The sequence below is a fragment of the Amphiura filiformis genome, chromosome 4 (genome assembly GCF_039555335.1).
Source record: "Amphiura filiformis chromosome 4, Afil_fr2py, whole genome shotgun sequence".
Lineage (NCBI taxonomy): Eukaryota > Metazoa > Echinodermata > Ophiuroidea > Amphilepidida > Amphiuridae > Amphiura > Amphiura filiformis.
In genome coordinates this window covers 32,796,999-32,819,278 of record NC_092631.1, presented here as the reverse complement: position 1 = coordinate 32,819,278, position 22,280 = coordinate 32,796,999, and the positions used below count along the sequence as shown (strand labels likewise).

Genomic DNA, 22,280 nt, shown 5'->3' with positions numbered 1-22,280 from the left:
CTCTGGGTTTCACCTGACCTCTCTAATGTATTTTGATTTATCTATTACTTCTTTTTCAGGTGATCTATGTACCTGATCCAACTGCTAAGGAACCGTTTTGTCTAAGTCCAACCTCGCCCACCAGTAAGAAACCAGCACCATTCTCCAAGTCGCTGGTAAGTTCATCTAGATACATTTTGAGATAAGAAAATTACCAAGGTCTGTCAGCCCCTTCAGCAATAGGTAAAGCTATGCATCAGACATTAACCGGGCATCGTGCGTATCCTGGCTAGCTGGAACACTATACCAGACACCCATCGCTCAAGATTCTTAAGAGAGCTGGATGTGTTTGGGAGGTGCTCTTACCATAGAGTCGACAGTCCCCAGCACCCCAGTGGCAGCACGCATGTGTGTATCAAATTTGCAATCCCTAGCGTTTTGTTTTCATTCAGACTGCATATATTTTAGTGTGCAAAGGATAGCCAGTCAAGTTCAATCGGAGCCCTGATACATTGAAATTTTTCTAAACCTATGTTTATGCACAGGCATTCAAATGACTGTAAATAGCAAAGAAAATAATATTGCGGTCCCTAATCAGTCTATCATATCGAATTGATTAATTCGAATTAAACAATTCATTGATGTTAGCACTGGGTAGTAGCCATTACTGCCAGTAGACAGGAAGTCTAGAAAGTTGACCTCAACGCTGTGGGTGGTCTTCCTATGCTTTTGAATGGGACAGCAGTAACCTTGGCCAATTTTTAGACCAAAATTTTGGATTTTTCAGATTTTTTTCTAAGTTTGTGAGAGCATAACAAGACTATTCGTCGATGGATTTTTATTTCCGTCGGTAAATATTTTTTAAATTAAGTTTTTCATAACATATTAAAAAGGCAGAGACCGCTGCACTGTATAATAAATTAGCTAGGTAAGTTTTGAGTAACCTTGGTGAAAATTATCAAAAAAGTGCCTATTCTTTTGTGTGTGTACGGTCCATCACCTGTACCTTGGTAGCAGGCCTCCAAAAACCGCGGGAACGGCGTTCCCAGAAAGGTCACAGAGGTCACAGAAAAAAAAATTGCAAAAAAAAAAAATTGCGAAAAAAAAAAAAAAAATTTTCACAAAGTTTTGGCGATTTGGAGAACCACTGGACCTATTATTAAACTTCATGATCATTCACAGTTAATTTAAAAAAAATAAGAACAAAATCAGAAAAAAATTACGAAAAAATTACAGTTTGTTATCCTGTATATGCAAACCATTAACTAATGTTTATTTCTTCATCTGTCACATATTATAGATGCATTGGTTTTCCATGCATTTATAATATGTGATAGATGAAGAGGTAAACACAAGTTAATGGTTTGCATATTAGGATAACAAACTAATTTTTTTCGTAATTTTTTCCATTTTTTTTCAAATTATCTGTGAATAATCCTAACCCTTCAGAATAGGTCCAGTGGTTCTTCAAATTTGCAAAATACTTCTAAAAAAATGTTAAAAAATAAATAAAAAATTGTTTTGAGTTCTGACAGTAATACTTTGAAATTTTAAGTTGTGTTTTTTTGTGAAAAAGGATGTAAATTTTTATAGAAAACTGTTCTAAAATAAGGCTCAGATTGCATGAGAGAGCATCTAAACCCTGAGAGCTTCCAGGGCCCTTAAGCGGGCCCTGGACCCGGCCGTTAGGATTTCAAGCGCTTGGCGCTCGTGATGTCCTTCTGCGCACATAGGCCTATTTCAGGTATTTCACAGAAAATTTTCAGCACTTGTCATTAAGTTCCCAGACAGCAGAAAATTTTCTGGAGGCCTGCTTGGTAGTCGTGTAACATGTCTAATGGCGCTGCCCATGACCACTCAATGAATTGTTTAATTCGAATTAATCAATTCGATATTATAGACTGCTAATGTAAAAACTGGATGCGACTTCAATTTATGGTACTTTCCCAGCTGGATCCAAATAGGATTCATATCAACAACATACCAAATTGATAAGTCTTCAGAAAATTTATTCTCGGAAAAAATGTTTTTCTGGAATTGAGAGAAGGTATCAAGAACACTTAACTAGGTTCTGAATAAAAGTGACCAGATCTGAAGCAAAATAAGGACAATATTGCCAGAGTTGTTTTTGAGTTATCACCGGAGCTACCATTCAAATCCTTTCAACTACAACTTGGCTTTCCTATATCACGTTTTGATGGCATTCATATGAAATTAAAGCTGCTTATTGTGGACTAATGAGGCATCAGATATATCTAAAACATGTTTTGATGAGGCTTTGTACGTAAGATGTCAAATATAGCAATATCTCAAAAATCACACTTTTGCCCCAAATTGACCATTTTTAGGAAAGGTGCCTCACAACACCTTATGTCAAATCTCTTCACCCCACATGCATAATCTGAATGTAGATTGTTCCTTTAGTATCAGATATGTATTTAATGTACAAAACATGGATATTTATTATAAATGTGTAAGCAAACTTGTATTGTCATATTTGCTTTCAGAAATATGATATTGAGCAAAACGCAGTTATTTACTCTGTATTTCCTATACTTCCTGTACATTTTGTAATTTAAGGATGCTTATTGTGCACTAATGAGGCATCGGATATATCTGAAACATGTTTATATGGATGCGGCTTGGTACACAGATGTCAAGAATAGTAGTATCTCAAAAATCGTATTTTTGCCCCCAAATGAGTTTTTTTGACTAAAATGGCCCAAAAAACACATTTTTCCCAACTTAGGAATTCTACATCATCCCAAAGTTGACATATCAAGCTTTGCTATGATGTAGGTGTGTGTAGGGTGGGGACTTTAAACTCCTAAAATAAGGCACTTTTCTGAGGTTAACTGCTCCTTTATCATATTTAAAAAAAAAGAAGAAAATTGACTTTTCGCAACATTGTCCTAATTTTTCTTCAGCAGGTCGCATTTATTAAGAAGCCAACATATTTATTTGACTGGTATTACACCGTTGTCACATCAGCATGGATAACAAGCTATCATTATGGCCGGTCCATTAGATTACTATTTGCTTACATGTGCTATTAATAGTTTTGTTAGGTGCAAAGTGCACCGACAGTAGATGCCTGTGAATATAAATGGCTTATGCTTAACCATTTCTTATCAAGTAAATGTCAGGAGTAATTTGGGGCAATAAAAGAATTATTTCAAAATGTGGCAACCTGTTCATAAACCATCAGATGCTGTGTAATTTTAAAGAAATTTGTAGAAGGAAAGATGATTTTATCTCGAACATTTAATATTGTTATGATAGTGGAATTTTATGTTTCAAGATTATGAAGTCAAAGTCAAAAATAACAAATGGACAAAATGGGGGTTAAAGGTACACTGGTAACATGTGCATCTTTTAGATACGTATTGCAAAATTAGCACTACTAGTGAAACACATTGGTATCTGCCAACAATTTGGGGTCTAGGGGTCATCTAGGGAGGATTTTACACAAAGTGTTTTCAAGCCGATAGTGTATCTTTTTAGAGGTAACTTAAGGAATCAGATATTAATATTTGCACAGTATTTTTGGGAGCTGAGAGTACACCAGACCTATGGAATTGCATTCTAAATTTACGATATAATACAAATTCAAAGTGTATGTAGCTGGGATAAAAGCCAAAGATCAATTGAAAATGTTGACCTTTCATATTGAAGATATGAGACCTAAATGTTTTTCATGTTTTGGGGGGAAAAATCTGTATCTTCAATACGAAAGGTCAAAATTTTCAATTGATCATCTGCTTTTCATCCCAACTACATACGCTTTAAGTACATATCCTTAGATTGGTAAAGTTTACTTTGAGGACTGTTTAAATATCAAAAATATCAATTTTTAATCATTTGCCATAAAATGTGTATTATATTGCGAATTTGAAAAAAAATCAAAATTATTTTATATCAGAAGGACATTTCTCGTATTCAGAATGCAATTCAATATGTCTGATGTGCTCTCATGTCCCACAAAAAATACTGTGCAAATGTTGCTACCAGAGCCCTTAAAAGTTCCTTATCATGAAGTGATGTTATAATTAGGATTTCTCATCATATTTTTTCCTCTTCCAATTTTGAACCAAGCAGATGATGCAGTTATTAAATAATTTGTTTTCTAAATGTTGTCATATTTTTGCAACTTATTTACAGGACATTCCAACAATATCACAAGCTCAGCCAAAGAAAAAGTCAGACATACCGACCATCTCACAAGCCGAACCAAAACCGAAAGCCAGCAAGCGATTTGGTCTACGTAAAACGCAGAGTGTGAGAGAGGCTAAGAGCAGCTCGTGGGCACGAAAACGTAAGTTTCTGTTACGTCAAGGCAGTGACCGAGACCAGGAAGAGTCGTCAGGGAGGCATCGAAAGAGGAAGAAGAGGCAGATTCCAGGCAGTTTTTGAAAGTTGACGTCAAGTATATTACCGATGGAGAGGTGAGGGAGTGAGATAGTATAAATGGGTTATTCCAGTTGAAGCCCATAATACTCCCTGTGGAAGACATTACCTTAATCTCCCACACAGGGGGTGTAGATTTCAACTGGAGTCACCCATTCAGGTAGCGCCATTTGAAATTCACACTCCCTGTGTGGAAGATTAAGGTCATGTCTAAAATAGGGGGTATATGGATTTCAACTGGAATAGCCCAGTGGGACACAATTTGATCAGATCAGCCTAAAGAGAGATTTTGAAAAATTTCTCCAAAAAAAGTATTACTCCTGAAATACTTTTAAATATAAAAAAGCTTAACATACTGACCTCGGATGACCCTAAATCATCCACCCAGCTGAAGGCCAAAGGTTTTGGCCGAAACGTTGGTGATTCCATCTGACCAAAAAGTGAGTTTTTCTGGTTGACCAGATTTAATTATCTACTAACTTAACATACTTGGTTGCAAATTCAGGAGCTGTTATAATGCTAAGTGTTTTTTTTTTTATCCCTAGTTTTGTTTGTATCTCAGTTTCAAAATGACTGCCTTTGGACAGGTTGGATCAGACAGTGTCAATATATAGGCTTACTCCTGTTCAAATTTAAAACCAAACAACCAATTGGTGTACATTAACCCTAACGCTCCTGAATACTACAAAATACTACTTGATATATGCGCTGTTCGTGCATGCATCCCACGTGGTGTGATGATGCAATCGCCCTAAGTGATATATAGGCACGGTTTCGCTGGCCAGCGAAGCCCGAGACCCGTGGCAAAGTGTCGTCGACCGAGTGCTTGGCATGCGAGGGGTCTCGGGTTCGAATCCCACCCAGAGCAAACAACTTCTTTCCTTCTTTTCTCTCTTTATTCTTTCCTTCTTTCCCTTCCGTCGCTAAAAAGCCCCTAGGCGGTTAGGGTTAGGTTAAGCCTTCTGCGCTTGATGTAATGTTTACTTTTTTAAACAGTCATCGCAGTAGCCTGTACCTCTCTGTGAAATTAAATTGATGACATTTAGCTAGTACTATTAGCCTTTGGTGATTTTATTCGTCATCCAGACCACTTAGGTCACTCACATTTTCTTTGTTGTTCACTTTGCAAATCATATGTCAGGTATAGATTTCCTGTCATTTCAATAACATCCATGCAATTTTACACCTGACAACTCCTTGTGCTTATTCATATCCATTTGCTGTTCAACAAAATGGTCTTATTTAAAATAGTTCATCAACCAACTCTTTGCCTTTGAATAGCAGCAAGTGAAAACAGGGTTGCCAAAAACTTTCAGCCCAAATCACGGGTCAAAACATGAAAATGTCACCCAATTCTTTTCTTAAACATTGGTTTCTATGGGACAGGAAACTATTGATGGTTGCAGGAGTCAGTGTCGAAGAGTCACCCAATTTTTTTCTTAGTCGTTGGTTTCTATAGAATAGGAAACTGTCAAAGAGTGGAAAATCTTCAAAAGTTGCCCAATTGGGCTACCAAATCACGGGTTGGTAATCCCAAGTGAAAGCAATGATCATAGCCAACCTTTTGATGATCTCTAGCCTTTTACAGGGTTGCCAAACCGGCAATTTGGTTGCCCAATTTGGCGATTTCAAAGATTTCTCACACAGATTTTGACTATTTCCTGTCCCATAGAAACCAATGGTTACAAATGAAATTGAGGGACTTTTCAACATTGGCTCCTGCGACTTAATGTGATTTCCTGTCTCGTTGAAACCAATGGTTAAGAAAAAAATTTGGCGACTTTTCAATTATTTGACCCATGATTGGGGCTGAAATTTTTGGCAACACTGTCCTTTTATTCATTGTTAAGGTTGGACAAATGCATCATAAGAAAATGAATATCCAATTTCCAATAATGATCTTCACTGTAAACACGCTGGTTAATAAGTCTTCCATTCTTGTATGGCAATTTGTACCCATGACAGTTGTATCTAGTGTCGGGATTTTGTTTTTTAACCAGAATGATGGTTGATTAATTAAAATTCTAATTAGCTGCCTAAGAAAGTAGAACTAGCATCATAATTTTGTAAATGTGTGCACAAATTAGGTTAGCTATTCCTGTGATAAGAGGAAAATCAAGTTATGTGTGGGGTGAGATTGTGCTTCTTATACCAATGCTTGTATGTCTGTACCATTTATTTTGGTACTTAATGTCAGCATTGCAGACAAACAAACAAACAGTTTTAATTACTTAATTTCTTCTTCATTTATTTGATATTCTGCAGTACAAAAAATTTATTCTAATATTTTAGGAACTATTATTCTGAAATACAAAAAAAATAATTTTATATTTTAGGAGTCATAAAGGCCTGATTTTGTTGAATTTTTTTGCACATACTAACTACAAATAATTTGATAATGTCGCCCTCTACAGTCAGTACAATACAAAGGAAACGGTTTATAGTTCTCTGTGGTTTGTCTGTATGAGAAAACCAAAATCTTCTGTAAAAATATCACATTTAGAAACCATTCAGTAAATAATATTAACTGCCAATGTATTATCTTGTATTTCTCTGTTTCCAGGGTGTTGTTAGCGGCACCATGTTGGTCACCCCCAATGCTATCATGTTTGACCCGAACGTGTCAGATCCGCTGGTCATCGAGAGGGGTGTTGGTCCCTATGGGGTCATCACTCAGATGGACATGGTCATGGGAGCATCCATGTATCATGATATATCTGCAATGAATGATAAACTAAAACAGAAGTAAGTATATGGATAAGATGGTACTCTCCTTCATCTTTGTTCTTCCCTTATATGGTCAGGTAGGTGGACATGACATGGGTGTAAACTGTTATGCAAGTAGAAATGTATTCCTGCATGAACCAAAGTATTCAGGAATACTAACAGTGAAAGGAGGGATCTTGACTGGAAAGTGAAACATACTATTCAGCACAATAAGAAGTGTTCCAAATTAGATACTATTCAGCACAATAAGAAGTGTTCCAAATTAGATACTATTCCGCACAATAAGAAGTGTTCCAAATTAGATACTATGGTGGTGAAAAACGGTTCTGTCTGCAAATGCATCATGCAATTTCTTTTTAATTCATATGACATCAAAAGTCAAGTTTTTCTTAATTTATGACAATTCTTGAAACATTTGGAAGAAAGTAATTACAATAATTAGGCCTATAGCTTTTATCAGCATTTTTATCAGCATTTTTCTAGTATTAGTGGTTATGCTAGTTTACCTCCTGCTATATTAATATAACATATACCGGTAGTTGTGCTTTTAACATGACACATCTAAAAACAGATATGACTGAACTATCATAATCTGTAGGCCTACACAATATTATAATGAATGAATAAACTTAATTTCAAATTAATAGGTCTGAGGACATTTTATGTATCATAGAAGCTTGCATATATGCAAAGCTCAAGCAGTACTCATATCCAGTGGATTGTTATCACACAATTTGGTCACAGCATGGTTGAGAAATACTCTCAAAATGTCTGGTTCTTTTCCCTCTGATTTTAAGTGATAAGTCAAAATCAGGAAAGAATATGTCTATTTCATGTGGATTGATTTAGATCTTAATGTGTCTTGTTCTTTTTAATTTGTAAGTACCAGTGCAGATCTGGAAAGAATAGGCCTTTCAATGTGGATTGATCTAGATCAAAATGTGTCATGTGGAAAGCTCTAGTCTTGCCAGTTAACCCATATAACAACATTACCCATTTACCTCAAGTTTGTTCCAGCATGTATTTAGATCATTACTAGTCATGGGCATTTTCTAGGATACCAAACATATAGGCCTAAATGTTTTAGAAAATCTTGACCCCAGAAAATGTCAGCAAACTTTCAGCAAACACAATATCAGAGCATCATGTTAAATTCTAAAATAAATTCTGGTACAGTAGTGTTTCTTTTTTCTCAGTATTATTTAGATAATTTAGATGGTTTATATTTGTGATACATGTACAAGCTAATTTGACTTTTCAATCAATGAACTTAACATGAATTTTCTTGTACTTGAATCTACATGAAGTGAAATGTTTTGCCATAATACATGTAGGCTATCCATTTGAAATCTACACCCCCTGAAGGAAGATTTTGGAATTTCATTACCAAACTTAATAGGTTTAGTCATTCCAAATCCAACAATTACCACAAAAAAAAGTTGGAAAAGCTGTGGAAGATTTTATAATTGCAAACAAAATCTTCCACTGAGGAGACAATACAACTGTTGCAAAATTTTAGTCCCGTATTTTCAGCGGGAATTGCTAACATTTTCCACATGAGGTGTAAATTTGAAAGGCTCCAATAAACCATGAGGTAGAATTGTACAACCTCTTGTGATATAAAGTGTATATTATAAAAAATATACTCAAGTTTAATTTTGTAGCCCATGCCTAGTAATACCGCCACCTAATTTTGCATTCACAGTGTGTAAATACCGTGTGTATGATTTATATTGTTAACCCGCAGGTACTCTGTTGTATCATTTGTTAGATCCAAAAGGTAACAGCTGTTCATGTAGTCTGTGTAGTGTCAATTGTATCATTATGTTAGATCAAAAATGTCACTGTATCCACGTAATTGTAGCTAGATAGTTTTTGTTGTTGTTGTTCTTTCAAGGTCTGAAAACATTCTCATCAGTAAGTACAAGGGTGCAGAATTTGACAGGGTGCAAAAATTTGGCACTTGACTGGGTGCAGAATTTGGCACATGGAAAGGTGCAGAATTTGGCACTTGACTAGGTGCAGAATTTGGCACTTAGCATGGTGCAGAATTTGGCATTTGATTGGTTGTAGAATCTAGCACCTCAGGTTGCAGAAATTGGCACTTGGCAGGCTACACAATTTTAATTTGTATGTGACTGGGTGCAAAATTTGGCACTTAATCCATTGACCATTTTTGCTGCTCCATGAGATCCTCTGTGAATAGGTTTGAAGCTATCTCATCGCCTCCTCAATGTGCAGGCTTGAGTTAATCTAAGTCCCATAGCTCTGAACATATTCTTGTAAATATGCAGCACAATGCAGTATGCATGCTGAACAGTGGAATTCCATCATAGAGTTGCAACACAATTTTTGAATATGCTGCATTGATGGTGATGGCATTACAGTTTGGAACTTATTCTTGTTGTATTTTGTCAGATGAATGTCAAATTCTTCCCTCTCTTGAAATATTTTAAAGGATTGATTAAATACAAGAATCTATAGCCCAACAGTCGCAGCATGTTTGCCACATACACTTTAGCTGCCCAGAGACTTTTAATCACAGACTATGGTGGATTTCTATCAAATTATAAGCCATTCATCAGAGATTTTGTAAATACTTTTTGTGATGCTTGTATTACAAGCGACTTTTTACACCAAAATAGGTCACAAGGATCTGTTTATAGTTTTGTTTGCTTTAGCTGCCCAGAGACTTTTAATCACGGACTATGATGGATTTCTAACCTATAAGCCATTGATCAAGAGATTTTGTAAACAATTTGGGTAATGCTTGTATTACAAAATGACTTCTTGCACCAAAAATAGGTCACAAGGATCTGTTTATAGGTTTGTTTATTTTCAGAATGGGCTATTCCATTTAAAATCCACACTACCCCTATGGAAGATTTAGCTAAAGTCTTCCACAGAGGGAGTATACGTTTTAAATAGATTAGACATTTGGGTAATTTCCATTTGAAATACTCCAGTTGTGGAAGAGATAGGTAAAGCCATAATACTGAGGGAGTATGGGTTTTAAATTAAAATGATTAACCCTGACCAATTACATTTGAAAAACATGCTCCCCTTGTGGGAGATATTTCCAAAATCTTCCACAGGGGTAGTGTGGATTTCAACTGGAATAGTTCTTAGCTCATTACCACCCCACCAGCCATATTGATGCCTGGCCTAGGCTAGGGATGTTCATAAAATTTTGAAGTTCAATATTTTTAGCTGAAAGTTCTTTTATTTGAAAGAGAATTAAATTATCTAAACAATAAGGGGTCAATCATGTTTCTAGTGCATATACTTTTGAAGTTACAGACAAAAATAGGGTCATCAAATTGCCCAAACTTTTGTGTGTGAAATTGTGACAGCAGGCACATGTACAATGCACACTACTGTATGTGACCTCCTATTCTTTACTGTAAGAAAGCTGTTTTGGATGGTCTTGATTTACACACAAATTGCTTTTGAGCTAACAAGAGGCGACTTGGTGGAACATGGATTGCACTGTGTGATAGTTTATGAATCCAGTATCATGCCAGTACCAACATAAGTCAACATCACTTAGGTTTTGGTTGTCAAAATTAATTTTTAGTGATTTTCTCCATTGAGCCCCACAGTAAAGCCATTTTTGGACCGTACATGCACATTCCACTTCCCTATGGACGAATAGCGCCACCTATAGTGTGTGATGTGAGCTAGCCTACCTAGGCCCATAAGTATTATAATATTTACAGTAATTTCTTGGCCAAACTGGAACATGCGCGTTGCGTTCATGTAGCGTACTAAGCGTGTACGCAATGTAAGGCGCGTCTATGCTTACTTCTGTACCACGCTATATTCGCGTGTGTTTATCGCGGAGCCACTAGCGTTTATAGTGTTCCAGTTTGGCCAAGAAATTACTGTAAATATTATAGGGATTGATTGATACTTCTGTGAACAATGACTCTAATACATCAGAGAGGAAGTATAATGTGGCAGATAAAAGCTCATATCAAAACAAAGGGAACATGAATGTTCTGACCTTTCAGATTTGCTTATGCCCAGGAAATACAGAGTGTGTTTAACAGAATTGTAGGCCTACAGTTGGAAATTCTAATTTTGTTGATTACTTATGACGTGCTTACCTAAACCAAACAGGACCAAACATGGCAGGCACTAGGATTTTGTTTTTCTGGAAGGAAATGGGGATGTGGAATTAATGCACAAATTGATTTTGAGAATCCGTTATTCTGATACGATGACCAATCAATGATGTGTACCTCATGCATAGCCATGAATTATTCAATACACATTTTCCTTTTTAATCATGGACTGGGATAAAAATGAGGGTTGCTTTCTAAATTGCATTTCAATTTTCGCATTAAAAAATTTTAGATAGCTGTTTGATTATTCATTTAATTATATTCACCCCCAGTTTTTTTTTTCAAACCTACATTTTCTAAAAGTACAATTCTTTCAGGAGATATACTGTACTTCCTAGCTAATATAGTCAGTGCATGCAGCTATGATATGTTTTAGGCTTACACATGAAATTTGATATAATTTCTATATAGAGAGAGGATACCTGTATTAAAGATCTGAAACATGTTTGCATTTTGTGTAGGGTGTTTTATGCTAATTGTGAATACTAATTCTTGAGCTGGTTTGCAGATAATTTTACTTCCAGGCATCAGTCATGTACTGATTGCTAAAAACAGACTCTTGAAAAAGATGTGAATAATGCACCATAGTACGTTTCAATATGCATATATTAGTGGTGGCATCTGAAAAAATTGTGGGGGGGGGGGGGCGCAAAGTGAATTTCAGGGGGTGGCACAAAATTTCCTCACAAAGTGGACAATAACAATGGAATCGTATTAATGTGTAGCCAAGTACATGATTTCAATAGTTTACTAGTCATATATTAGGCACACAAAATACAGTAGTTGTTTGCTATAGCCTGGAGCAGGTACTACATGTAATGATGATTTGTGATCCTCAGTGAATCCCTCAAGCCAAAGTTCACTCAATAATAAATGCTTATGATTAAGAGGATATTTGTAGTACAACCCCCAGGTAGAAAGTCCTGTCTTCATATTGTCAGAATATAGAGAACACACACATGTGTTGTGATGATGAGAATGTTTTCAATCATATAGTGATTTTAATTTTACCATGGGGCAATATTTGTGGAACAATTATTTGGTATGAGACATCTTGGCAAATAGTTCACTATCGTAATATTTGCAAATATGTGTGTATTATTATTTTTGTTGTGATACAAAAGTAGGGAAACAAATTAGAATTCAGTTTTTGGATAATGTTTTATATGGTAGGATAATGTGTTGGAAGGAATTTTTTTTTTATACCTGAAGGTTGAAAACAATAATTAAATCAGCATTAAAATTTGCAATGCATTGTAACAGTTTTTGCAGTTTTAGAACATGTTGAACTCTGAAAAATTGTTTATTGTGTGTATAAAATATTGTTTAAAATGTTTTACTAGGATAAAAATAAATTTAAAAAAAAACATTGTTATTTCATGAATCAATTATTTGAAATACTTTTTATGATAACATTAGTAAAATTATAAATGAATGGTAGGTCAGAGTTCAACATGTCCTAAAACTGCCAAAACAATCCCACAATGCTTTAGGAATTTGTAATGCCGATGTCACTTCAACTTTGAACTTTGAAAATTATATGAGAAAGATGAGATGAGGGTTATTAAGAAATGCTACATCTGTGACTTTCTCCCCAAACCCTAACATGTCCTTTTGTTTTAGTGAATGCCGAGTACTCATAATTTCACTTAGTACTAATAATGTTTTGTCAGTTTTGCTCGGTGGTTTGTATTGTTTACATATTTGGCTTTCATAAGTGTGATTCCAAATCAGCAGGACTGCTCTGTTTCAGGTTTTTGTTTTCGGATGTTAGGGTCCATGCAAATATGTTGTCAGTTTTGTTCTGAAGATCATTTTAGAAATTAAAGTTAAGTTTGAGGTGATTGTTATTAAGTTGAACTTATACTAACAAGTTGTTTGCATTTTTCAAATTGTTGCTGATAGCCTACTTGTACTCTACAATTTTGAGCAACATTGATGTGGTTTATCTTGGTGTTGATTGATGTGGTTTGATGCACATCATTATTGCACCTTGCTATTTTTTATATAGTATAAATGTTTACTTTATTCATTGATCTCTTTTGAGGCAATAAAAGGCAGATCTCTGAAAAGACTTGATATTACTTGTTGGTCTTAATTATGCATACTGCCCTCTACAGCCCAATTGTCACACCATATTCCTTGTTAATGGCCACATTATTGTAGTGCAAGTAGTATTTGAAAAGTAGATTTATTTTAGCGATACTGACTGAGAATGTCAAATGGATATGATGAAAGGGAAGTTTGCTTGTTTGTACTTATGATATATGTTAAACCTAACACCATAGGGGTGGTTTGGTTAAGGTGCCCTGTGTCGCTTGTCCCTGACATAGTCCAGAGGAGTCACCCAGGTTGCAACTTTCTCTGTCTTTAACCCGAACAGGGTAAAATCTTACAAAGAAAACCACTGCGCATGCATGCATTGCATGTGTCAGGCATGACGCAATCAGCCTATAAAGTCATATATACCCAGGGAATCGCTGGCGGGCCAGCCAAACCCCCGTAGCTACAAGTCGGTGATCTTGTGCGTGGCACCCGAGGGGTCTAAGGTTCGAATCCCTGGGGGTGCCAAGCAAAAATGTTGTTCATCTTCTTTCCTTTTTCGTTCCTCCTTTCCTTTCCGATAGCCAAAAGCCACATTTAGAGTTAGGGTTAGAAAGGGTAAGGATTATTAATACACAGCTCCTCAACTACTCTTCATGGGATTAACCTATGCAGTGGCGTACCGTGGCTGCCCCTTCCCCGGGGGGCTGAAGAAAATCCAATTTTGCCGCCCCTTCCTCAACAGCCCCAAAAGGTTGCCCCAATTTTTTTTACGGTCGTTTGAATAAGTGTAGCAACACATTTTCATGTAAAGTACACTTTTTTCATATTTTACGCCCTTTTTCTTTACTAATTCTTTTTGCCGCCGCCCTCTTTTTGCCGCCCTTCTTCTTCCCGCCGCCCTTCGATTTTGCCGCCCCTGCTTTGACCCGGGGCTGGCACCCAAAGCCCCCAAATACGCGCATGCTATGGCAGTTCAGTTCAGTTTTATTATGAACTAACTATTAATACTCGGAAGTCTACATTTGCCACTTTCCTTGGTCATTGTAGATAGTTACTTCAAGTTCAAAGCAAATTGTTAATTAAGAATGATTAAATAATTAAAGCTAAATTATATGTACTGAATCCTCATTTCAGCCCAGAATTGCATCTGCTTCGCGTCATCACTTATTGTTTTATTTGCTAGCACAATTTGCTGTTAATACAGAGATGCATATTGACTTGAGCTGTTTAATTTTCTTCACTATATAGCTGTAGTAGTTATTTCAAATATTTTTTTGTGCAATTTGAGCAAATCACCATATTTTTTTCACTCAACTGTTTTCTTTCACTCTGTGTTAGCCAAGCTTTATACTGAAAACACATGTGCATTTCATTTTGGCAGAAATAGCCCCACTGCTGTATAGACCCATTCACTTCTACCCACTTCTGCACTATTCCAGGAGTTACTTCCATGTGAAGAATGTTGCAAAGACATCATCATCATGGACTGAAGTTTCTGTTCATACCTCCTGGAATAGTGCATGCTGGGATATAGTGGAAATGATCTATTGATGATCATAGCTTCTGTTGAATGTAACATAATTGGGTTTGTTTATATGCAATGACAACATGACAATTACAACTATTTTCTTGTTTGTTTCTTTCTTACAGTAGCAATGATGTTACATCCTGCCCAGTGTACGTCCCAGAGAAGAACCAAATCAAGAAAGGCTTAGCAAAAAAGGATACCAAGAAAGACGCAGACCCTGTCAAAGACATTATGGCTACCACCAATGGGGAGAAAACGACAGGCAATCAGGAATTACGCAGTGAAACAACTCTAAAGACCGAACAGGAATTGGGCAAGACTTCCGAGGTCAAAGGTCAAGAATGTGATATTGTGCAAACAGACAAAGCAGACAGTACTTCTGATGATGCCGCAAAGGATCATGGGAATAGTGGTGATGTAACAAATGAATCTATGCCATTGACTAGTGATGAGAAATTGCAAGAAACGGAGGATCAATCCAAAAATGTTGATTTGCCAATGGATCCTGGCTTAGCCGAATCGAGCGGAGGCGCCCCAAGTGGCGGCGATGCATCACCTCAGGAGAGTATGGATGTTGAAGACTCATCGTCACCAGTAGTAGTAGATAATTTGTCCAAAACAGCTACTGCTGCTATTGCTGAAAGTGCAGAGAGCAAAGACAGTGTAGCTGACCAAAGTCTATCAACTGACCAAGAGAAAGACTCTACGACTATCGATGCAATGGACAGCGAAGTGTCGGGAACTGAAAGCTCACTGGAGCATTCAGGTACTGATGATGCCAAAAACGTGACCTCAGATTTGAAAGGTCAGGAGGTCACAACAATAGCGGAGGAAGAAGGTGAGAAAAGTGAAGACGAAGGTGTAGAGTCTGATTTAGATGAGGAGGAGGAGCAAGATGAGGAGCGCCCTCTAGTGGGACCAGCAGATGAAAAGAAACCAGTACTACGAGACGAGCTAGTGATGCAGCGTGAGATGGAAGGATACAGCACATTGCTTAATGAGGATCTACCTGGATCAGATAGTGTAGAGGAAAAACTAGCCCAAACAAGTGATGGTGACGCTGACTCGGCTCAGGCTAAAGGTCAACCATCAAAAGAGGGTACTGATGATGTACAGCCCTCTGTAGTATTTTCTGTTGCCATGGAAACAGACACTTCCAGTACCACCAATGCAAATAACACGTCAGCACCACAGAGTGATGACCAAGTAAAAACTCAAACATCCTCCTCAGAGCGGACATCCAATGATGTCACTCAAACAGACCAAGATGGCAAACCTGAAAACAGCGATGAGGATGGCGCTACTGTGAAACAGGACTTTGTAGATTTTTCCTCTGGATTATTTGCGCATAATTTGAGTTATGCATCGCTGGTTCCGGACATAACGGAATGCGTGCAAGAATCCTGCGATGCAAAAGAGGAGTTGAAAGCCATCCAGGCCGAAGGGATTGAAATTCGCAAGAAATCTGAAGACGAATTATCTAGAGACAGATCAGATAGCCAAAAGACAGAGAAGACGGAGAGTGGAGAAACTGAGAAATCTGATGCAGAGACTAATGGGGTGAGCAGGATGAGATCGGCAACTGATGGGACAGCGCAAAAACAGATGGATTATGACAAGACCAACTTAGAAGGTGAGTACAGCATTGGTAATTACCAAGGTATAGGCTTGTTTTTAACATGGCGCATGCATGATTAAAAGGTCACTCTCCTGGCTGGATGTCACAAACATTACCTATCATGAAAAGAAACATGTTTATTTCATTTTCAAGTTATTGACAAGTCACGTCACATACAAATCAAATCACACAAACCTAAAGATATTTCTAAACCATTTTCTAGTTGACAACAGTTAGGTGGGTGCATGTTTGTGACATCCCGGAGAATGGCCTAGAAGACATAGGTAGGTGCAGTAACAAATCTTCAACCCTCACCAAATTTTATGTGAGATGTTGCGGATTGGTTTGAGATTGACTGACAGTCTATATTCACAACCAAATAAGATTTTCACGCAACCCCCAGAATGCATCATGTGACCAAAAGTATTTCACCCACAATGCATTCTGGGCTTAAATTGGCTCATCTATCATACTAAACCAAAATAGCTGCTATCATAGTTACTCCCAGAACACATCAAATCGTCCATCGGACATGCGCCACAAGACATGAAAATGCATGGTGTACAAAAGAAGTTTTTGTGCCTTGAGGCGCAGTGGCTTGATTTTAGATGGAGACTTCATTTGTTCAATCATTGCTGATCTCTCTTTGGATTATTTCTGCTAAGAGTTATTACTATTTTCTATATATGCGTAACATTGATGTTTTTATTGAATAGTGATTACAATAAGATGGTCATCTTTGGCTCCATGCCATCACATATGTTGTTGTGTTTTGTTCATATGCTGATACCAGATGACTAATAAACCATAACCTCGGAAGGTTTTACTCTTTTAGCTGACAATGGCATGTAGCTTTGCATTTAACAAAGCTTTACCATCATCAGTTCTGTATGTGGTATAGTATTGCAATATTGGTCATTATGAAACAAACACAACAATTTTTAGGAAGGAGATTTTGTTCAATTCATGAGTCTCACTAGCATGATCATCGCCACCACAGTAATTTTTTTAATTTTTGCGGGTACGCTTTGGTGATCATTAGTCTACATGCCAATGACTGTTGATCTAGCAATCAATGTGATTGTTTATATTTTCTGTGTTCACACCTGTATACGCTTTTACGCTTATAAAGGGTTCACAAAAAATAACTCCCCCCTTAAAATTACAAGACATTTCTTTGCATAACTTGACACATATTTCGTTGATTTGAAAAATCTAAAAACCTGTGAATAAAGGAATCATTTTCCTACCCTCCCAAAGTTCTTTCCTTAAAAAATCTGTTTGTTTTGGCCTAAAAAAATTACATTTTCTAAAAATGATGCTTTCAGAAAAAGTTGCACTTTTCTACATCCTATACATTTAATGTACAAAAACATTCTCGATATCAATGTTTTGATTTATTTAATGGTGTTTTTGTTTTCTTTAATTTTTATGTATACGATTACCCAGTCACCCATGCAATCATCTTGCAGTATAAAACAATGACTTATTGACATGTACGGAGTTTTTCTAGAAGATTTTATTGAGCCGGTGTTTCAAAAATGGTAAAATCAATTTAGGAGTTACAAAACATTTCTTTGCATAACTTAACATTCATTTTGTTGATTTGAAAAAATTAAAAACCTGTGAATAGGGGGTATCTTTTTGCTACCCTACCAAAGTTATCCCTTCTCAAAATCTTTTTGTTTTGGTCAAAAATAATCACATTTTTCAAAAATGATGCTTTAAAAAAAGTTGCGATTTTCAACATCCCATACATGTAATGTACAAAACTTTCTCGGTATCAATGTTACAATTGATTTAATTGGGTTTTTTTACTTCACCTTTTTGTCTCTGAACTCTTAGTCACCCATGCAACCATCACGTAGTGCAAAATAATGATTTGTTGAAGGTAATTTTGACATAAATGAGGATGTTGAAAAGTGCAACTTTTTCTGAAAGCATCATTTTTAGAAAACGTGATTATTTTGGCCAAAACAAAAAGATTTTCAGACGAAAAGAACGTTGGGAGGGTAAAAAACAATTCCTTTATTCACAGGTTTTTAAATTTTTCAAATCTACGAAATGTATGTCAAGTTATGCAAAAAAAAGTTTCGTAATTTTAGGGGGGAGTTATTTTTTGTGAACCCTTTAGCACATGTGTAAAAATATGATGCAGATAATGATGCCTCTGAAAATTAAAATATGATTTGCTGTGAAGGTAGAGACAACTATACTCTATGAGAAAGGTTTTTAACACAAGTCTCCACATACATAAGTGACAGACAGTGAAAAAATTTCACTGACCATCCAGGATTTGAACCTGGGACCTTCGGATCACCGGACCGATGCTCTACCAACTGAGCTAATGAGTCAGATGGAGAAGAGCAGTGATGTTATTATCTATAGGCCTTCAGTTCAATACCCGCCCTCTATCATCTTCTCATCCAAGAAGTTTTAAGAAAGAGGTTTGGAAATCATCCACAACTATACTCTGTTTTGGGTAGTGACGTAGGTGGTGCATATTACTCTGGTCACAGTATTGTATCGTGAATGCTGGCTGACCTAATCCAGCTGAGCATACACAATACAAATACTTGTGGCGCAACCACTTAAAAGTTAAAAGCACTGATGCTACTACCTAAATTGAGTGAGTTGAAATGAAGTATACATAACCTGGATACATGAAGTAAAGTGTCATGCAGGATTACGTTGCTCTACCACTCCTTTATCCAAGGTATCCATGTTTTATGAGAGAAGGGGGCAGGGGAAAATTGTATATTTCTGGATGCCAACAGCCAGTTCCATCTTCCCAGCACTTGGTAATGTACCAATGTTTCCAACTCCTGGATTGGCAAGTAGTTATGTCAGCTACCAATAAGTCCAGTTGTTTGGGTATAATCTGAACAGTGCAAGGAGCCTGAGCAGGGTGTGATATATGGTGTGATACATACAAGAGGATACACCCATGTTTTGCTCTCTTCTAAAATTTACACTGTACTTGATGAACACATGTATTCAACACATTTTGATCAGTGCTAAATAGGTGGGAATTTTCATACTCTGCTTGTACCATACCTATAGATTCTGTTTTTGTGTAACATCTGTCCTATATTTTTCATGGTTATTAAGTAGGTCATGTAACAGCCAGCAATCTGAAGTTAGTGAATATGAATTTGCACTGTTTTAAACACCTGCATTGTTCATGTTCCTAAATAGGACTTTTCAATACATGATGTCATCATTTTATGTTGTCTGCTTTTTGACCATGACCTGGTAGTTTACCACTTTGCTAGGAATATATTCTCATCATCATGGTGTCATTGGAAGCCTGGTTGAACCCATGCACTATTTGCAAGGTCCTTTAAACAGTGGAATCAGTGCCTGTGCAAGGGGCTGTAATTTGGGTTAATGCCCTAGGCATGGGTTCCCTATGCTGCCCCCTCATAGCTTTAAATGGACTCTACATCCGGCGGGCCCAAATAGGCCGCAAAATTTTTCTCACTTTTTTGAGGGATTCATAGGTCAAAACCAATGGCCCAGATTCAGGCTCACAAAAATATGTGAGGGCCCTCAATCATTTAAGATCAAGGGCCCAAATGGCCCTCAGAAATTCTGCCTTATTTCGAGGCCTGATGGTGGTTGTACTTGTATGTGGGGGTACATGTTAAGACTATAATTGTTTGCTACCTGCAGTAATACAATGTACATCTCTCAATTCTACACCATTGTGTTTGAATTTCTTTCATGAGTTATATAATTTCATTAATATTATCGTTGTATTATATTCTTGCTATTACCATACCATATCAATTATTAATTTCTGTATTTCAAAACCATGCTTAAAATGAATGGATTGTTGGGAGCGGCCTCCTTTTCCTTGTTCTTAATCTTCAAATCTGTTTTGCACTTACATATAGGCCAGCATGCTTAAATAGGCTTTTTAGCCTGACTTGAGCTTTTTGTTTGAGCCTGGTCCCACCAGGACCCAAGCGTGTCTCCACATGGAGAGACTGTTTAAACAAATAAACATGCTCATTTCAAGCAGTCATAGCTGAAAAGTTAATCTGAAGTTATGGAGTATTCTCTTGGTCGGGCTGACGTCACAAAGGGGAAATGGCCTTGACCTTGTAAATCCAGTGTGCGCATGTACAGTTCCCCTTCCTGGAGCTGGTTGCTATGCGTGCGCTTGTGCAAAGGGGACGAAGGGGACAATGTTCCCGGATGTCTGACCGAGTGAATGAGTTGAGGACCACATCTGTCAGTCTCTCCTGCTCGCTTGGATGTTATCCATTTGAAAGCACTTAGTAATTCAGTGGGATCTAGGATACTAGGAAAATCAAATCATGTGTGGGTATATCTTGTTATTTTAGGAGACCCATTTCAAGTGCTTGTTATTGGTAATGCCAGGGATGTTTATTTGCCAACCTTTTGAATTGTCAGAAAGCATCTTCAAAATAATTGTTGATTCAGCTTCATAACTGAAAGTGCATGTGACATGAAGGATCTATGATCATGTTTTTAATTCGGGAAAAGATGCAACTTCTGGGTTTTTGTAAGGCATTTGATTTTGACTGTGGTTGAGGACTACTTGATGGTGAGGCAAAGCAATTTCAAAATAACTGGACTCATTTTAAGAAGCATCTGTAAACATGCATTTCAACCAAGAGAAGAGGCCCTTTATATCATCCAAAAGGAGATCTTGTATGTGTGTGTGGGGGGGGGGGGGAGTATCTGTCAAACATTATAGTGATAGTATACACTTTTATGTTATGTTTTTGGTTTGAATTTGGTCTCACATGAACAGTTCAAATACAATTGCACCCAAACTTTGGTTGTAGCTGCACTATAAGAACCTTCATGCAAATTAGTGGTATTCACATGAACATTTCAATTACACAGCTGCACTATGGGGATATTCATATTTAACTGTGGTGTTCAGTGTTCATTGACAACATAATAGAAAAACCTATTTGGGGCTGTCATCCCTATCATTTTTCATAAATTCAACAGAGGTTTGGCATGAAATTTAAGCTAGTGGTGGCAGTACAAACTCTTTTCATTTTTTCCCTTTATTTTGTTGGTTATTTTAGGTGGCGGATCACACACTATAATAGATATGTTAGAAAGGGATCCTGTGTTTTTAACAATCTTTTTTTTTCTTCCTTCTTTTCTCTTGTCTACTGTGCATACGTTACCTCTCCCATTAGCCACCAGTGGTGAAGGGAAGAGCCCCAAAGTAGGTAAGAATCAATCATGTAAATTGTGTTTCAGCAAGATTTGTGAGGATAACTAGATTCAAACTAAACATATATTCTGAAGCAACATTAGAATAGTGCTTGCCGCCCATACCATAATGCCAGTCCTAATTGGAATCTAATCCTAACCCTAAAAGCTAGCCCTAATCTGAACCCTAGCCCTAAAACCTAACTGATTCTAACTCTAATCTCTTCCTAATAATCAAATGCGCAATAACCCATTTGCAAACTATCATACAGCATTGCGTTAGCATTGCTTTTTTACAAGTTACACTAACTCCTAACCCAAATCATAATCCTAGCCCTTAAACCAAACCCAAATCATAACCCTAGCCCTTACAACAAACCCAAATCATAACTTAGCCCTTACAACAAACCCAAATCATAACCTAGCCCTTAAATCAAACCCAAATCATAACCTAGTCCTTAAACCAAACCCAAATCCTAACCCTAGCCCTTAAACCTAACCATAATCCTAACCCTAGCACTTAACCAAACCCAAATCCTAACCCTAGTCCTTAAAGCTAAGCCTAACCCTAGCCCTTAAACCAAATCCTAACCCAAGCCCTTAGACCTAACTATTATCCTAACTCTAGCCTTTCAACCGAACC

The 22,280-nt window shown here is 37.0% G+C and overlaps 1 protein-coding gene across 1 annotated transcript in view; it reads left to right on the top strand.

Moving 5' to 3' along the window:
• Window positions 1-22,280, top strand: part of LOC140150129 (nuclear receptor coactivator 7-like) — a 70,347-nt gene that overhangs the window by 9,486 nt on the left and 38,581 nt on the right. The window contains 6 exon segments of the mRNA XM_072172134.1: window positions 60-155; window positions 4,141-4,318; window positions 4,321-4,424; window positions 6,950-7,131; window positions 14,937-16,447; window positions 21,622-21,654. Of these exon segments, the coding sequence (XP_072028235.1) occupies window positions 60-155; window positions 4,141-4,318; window positions 4,321-4,424; window positions 6,950-7,131; window positions 14,937-16,447; window positions 21,622-21,654 (2,104 nt within the window).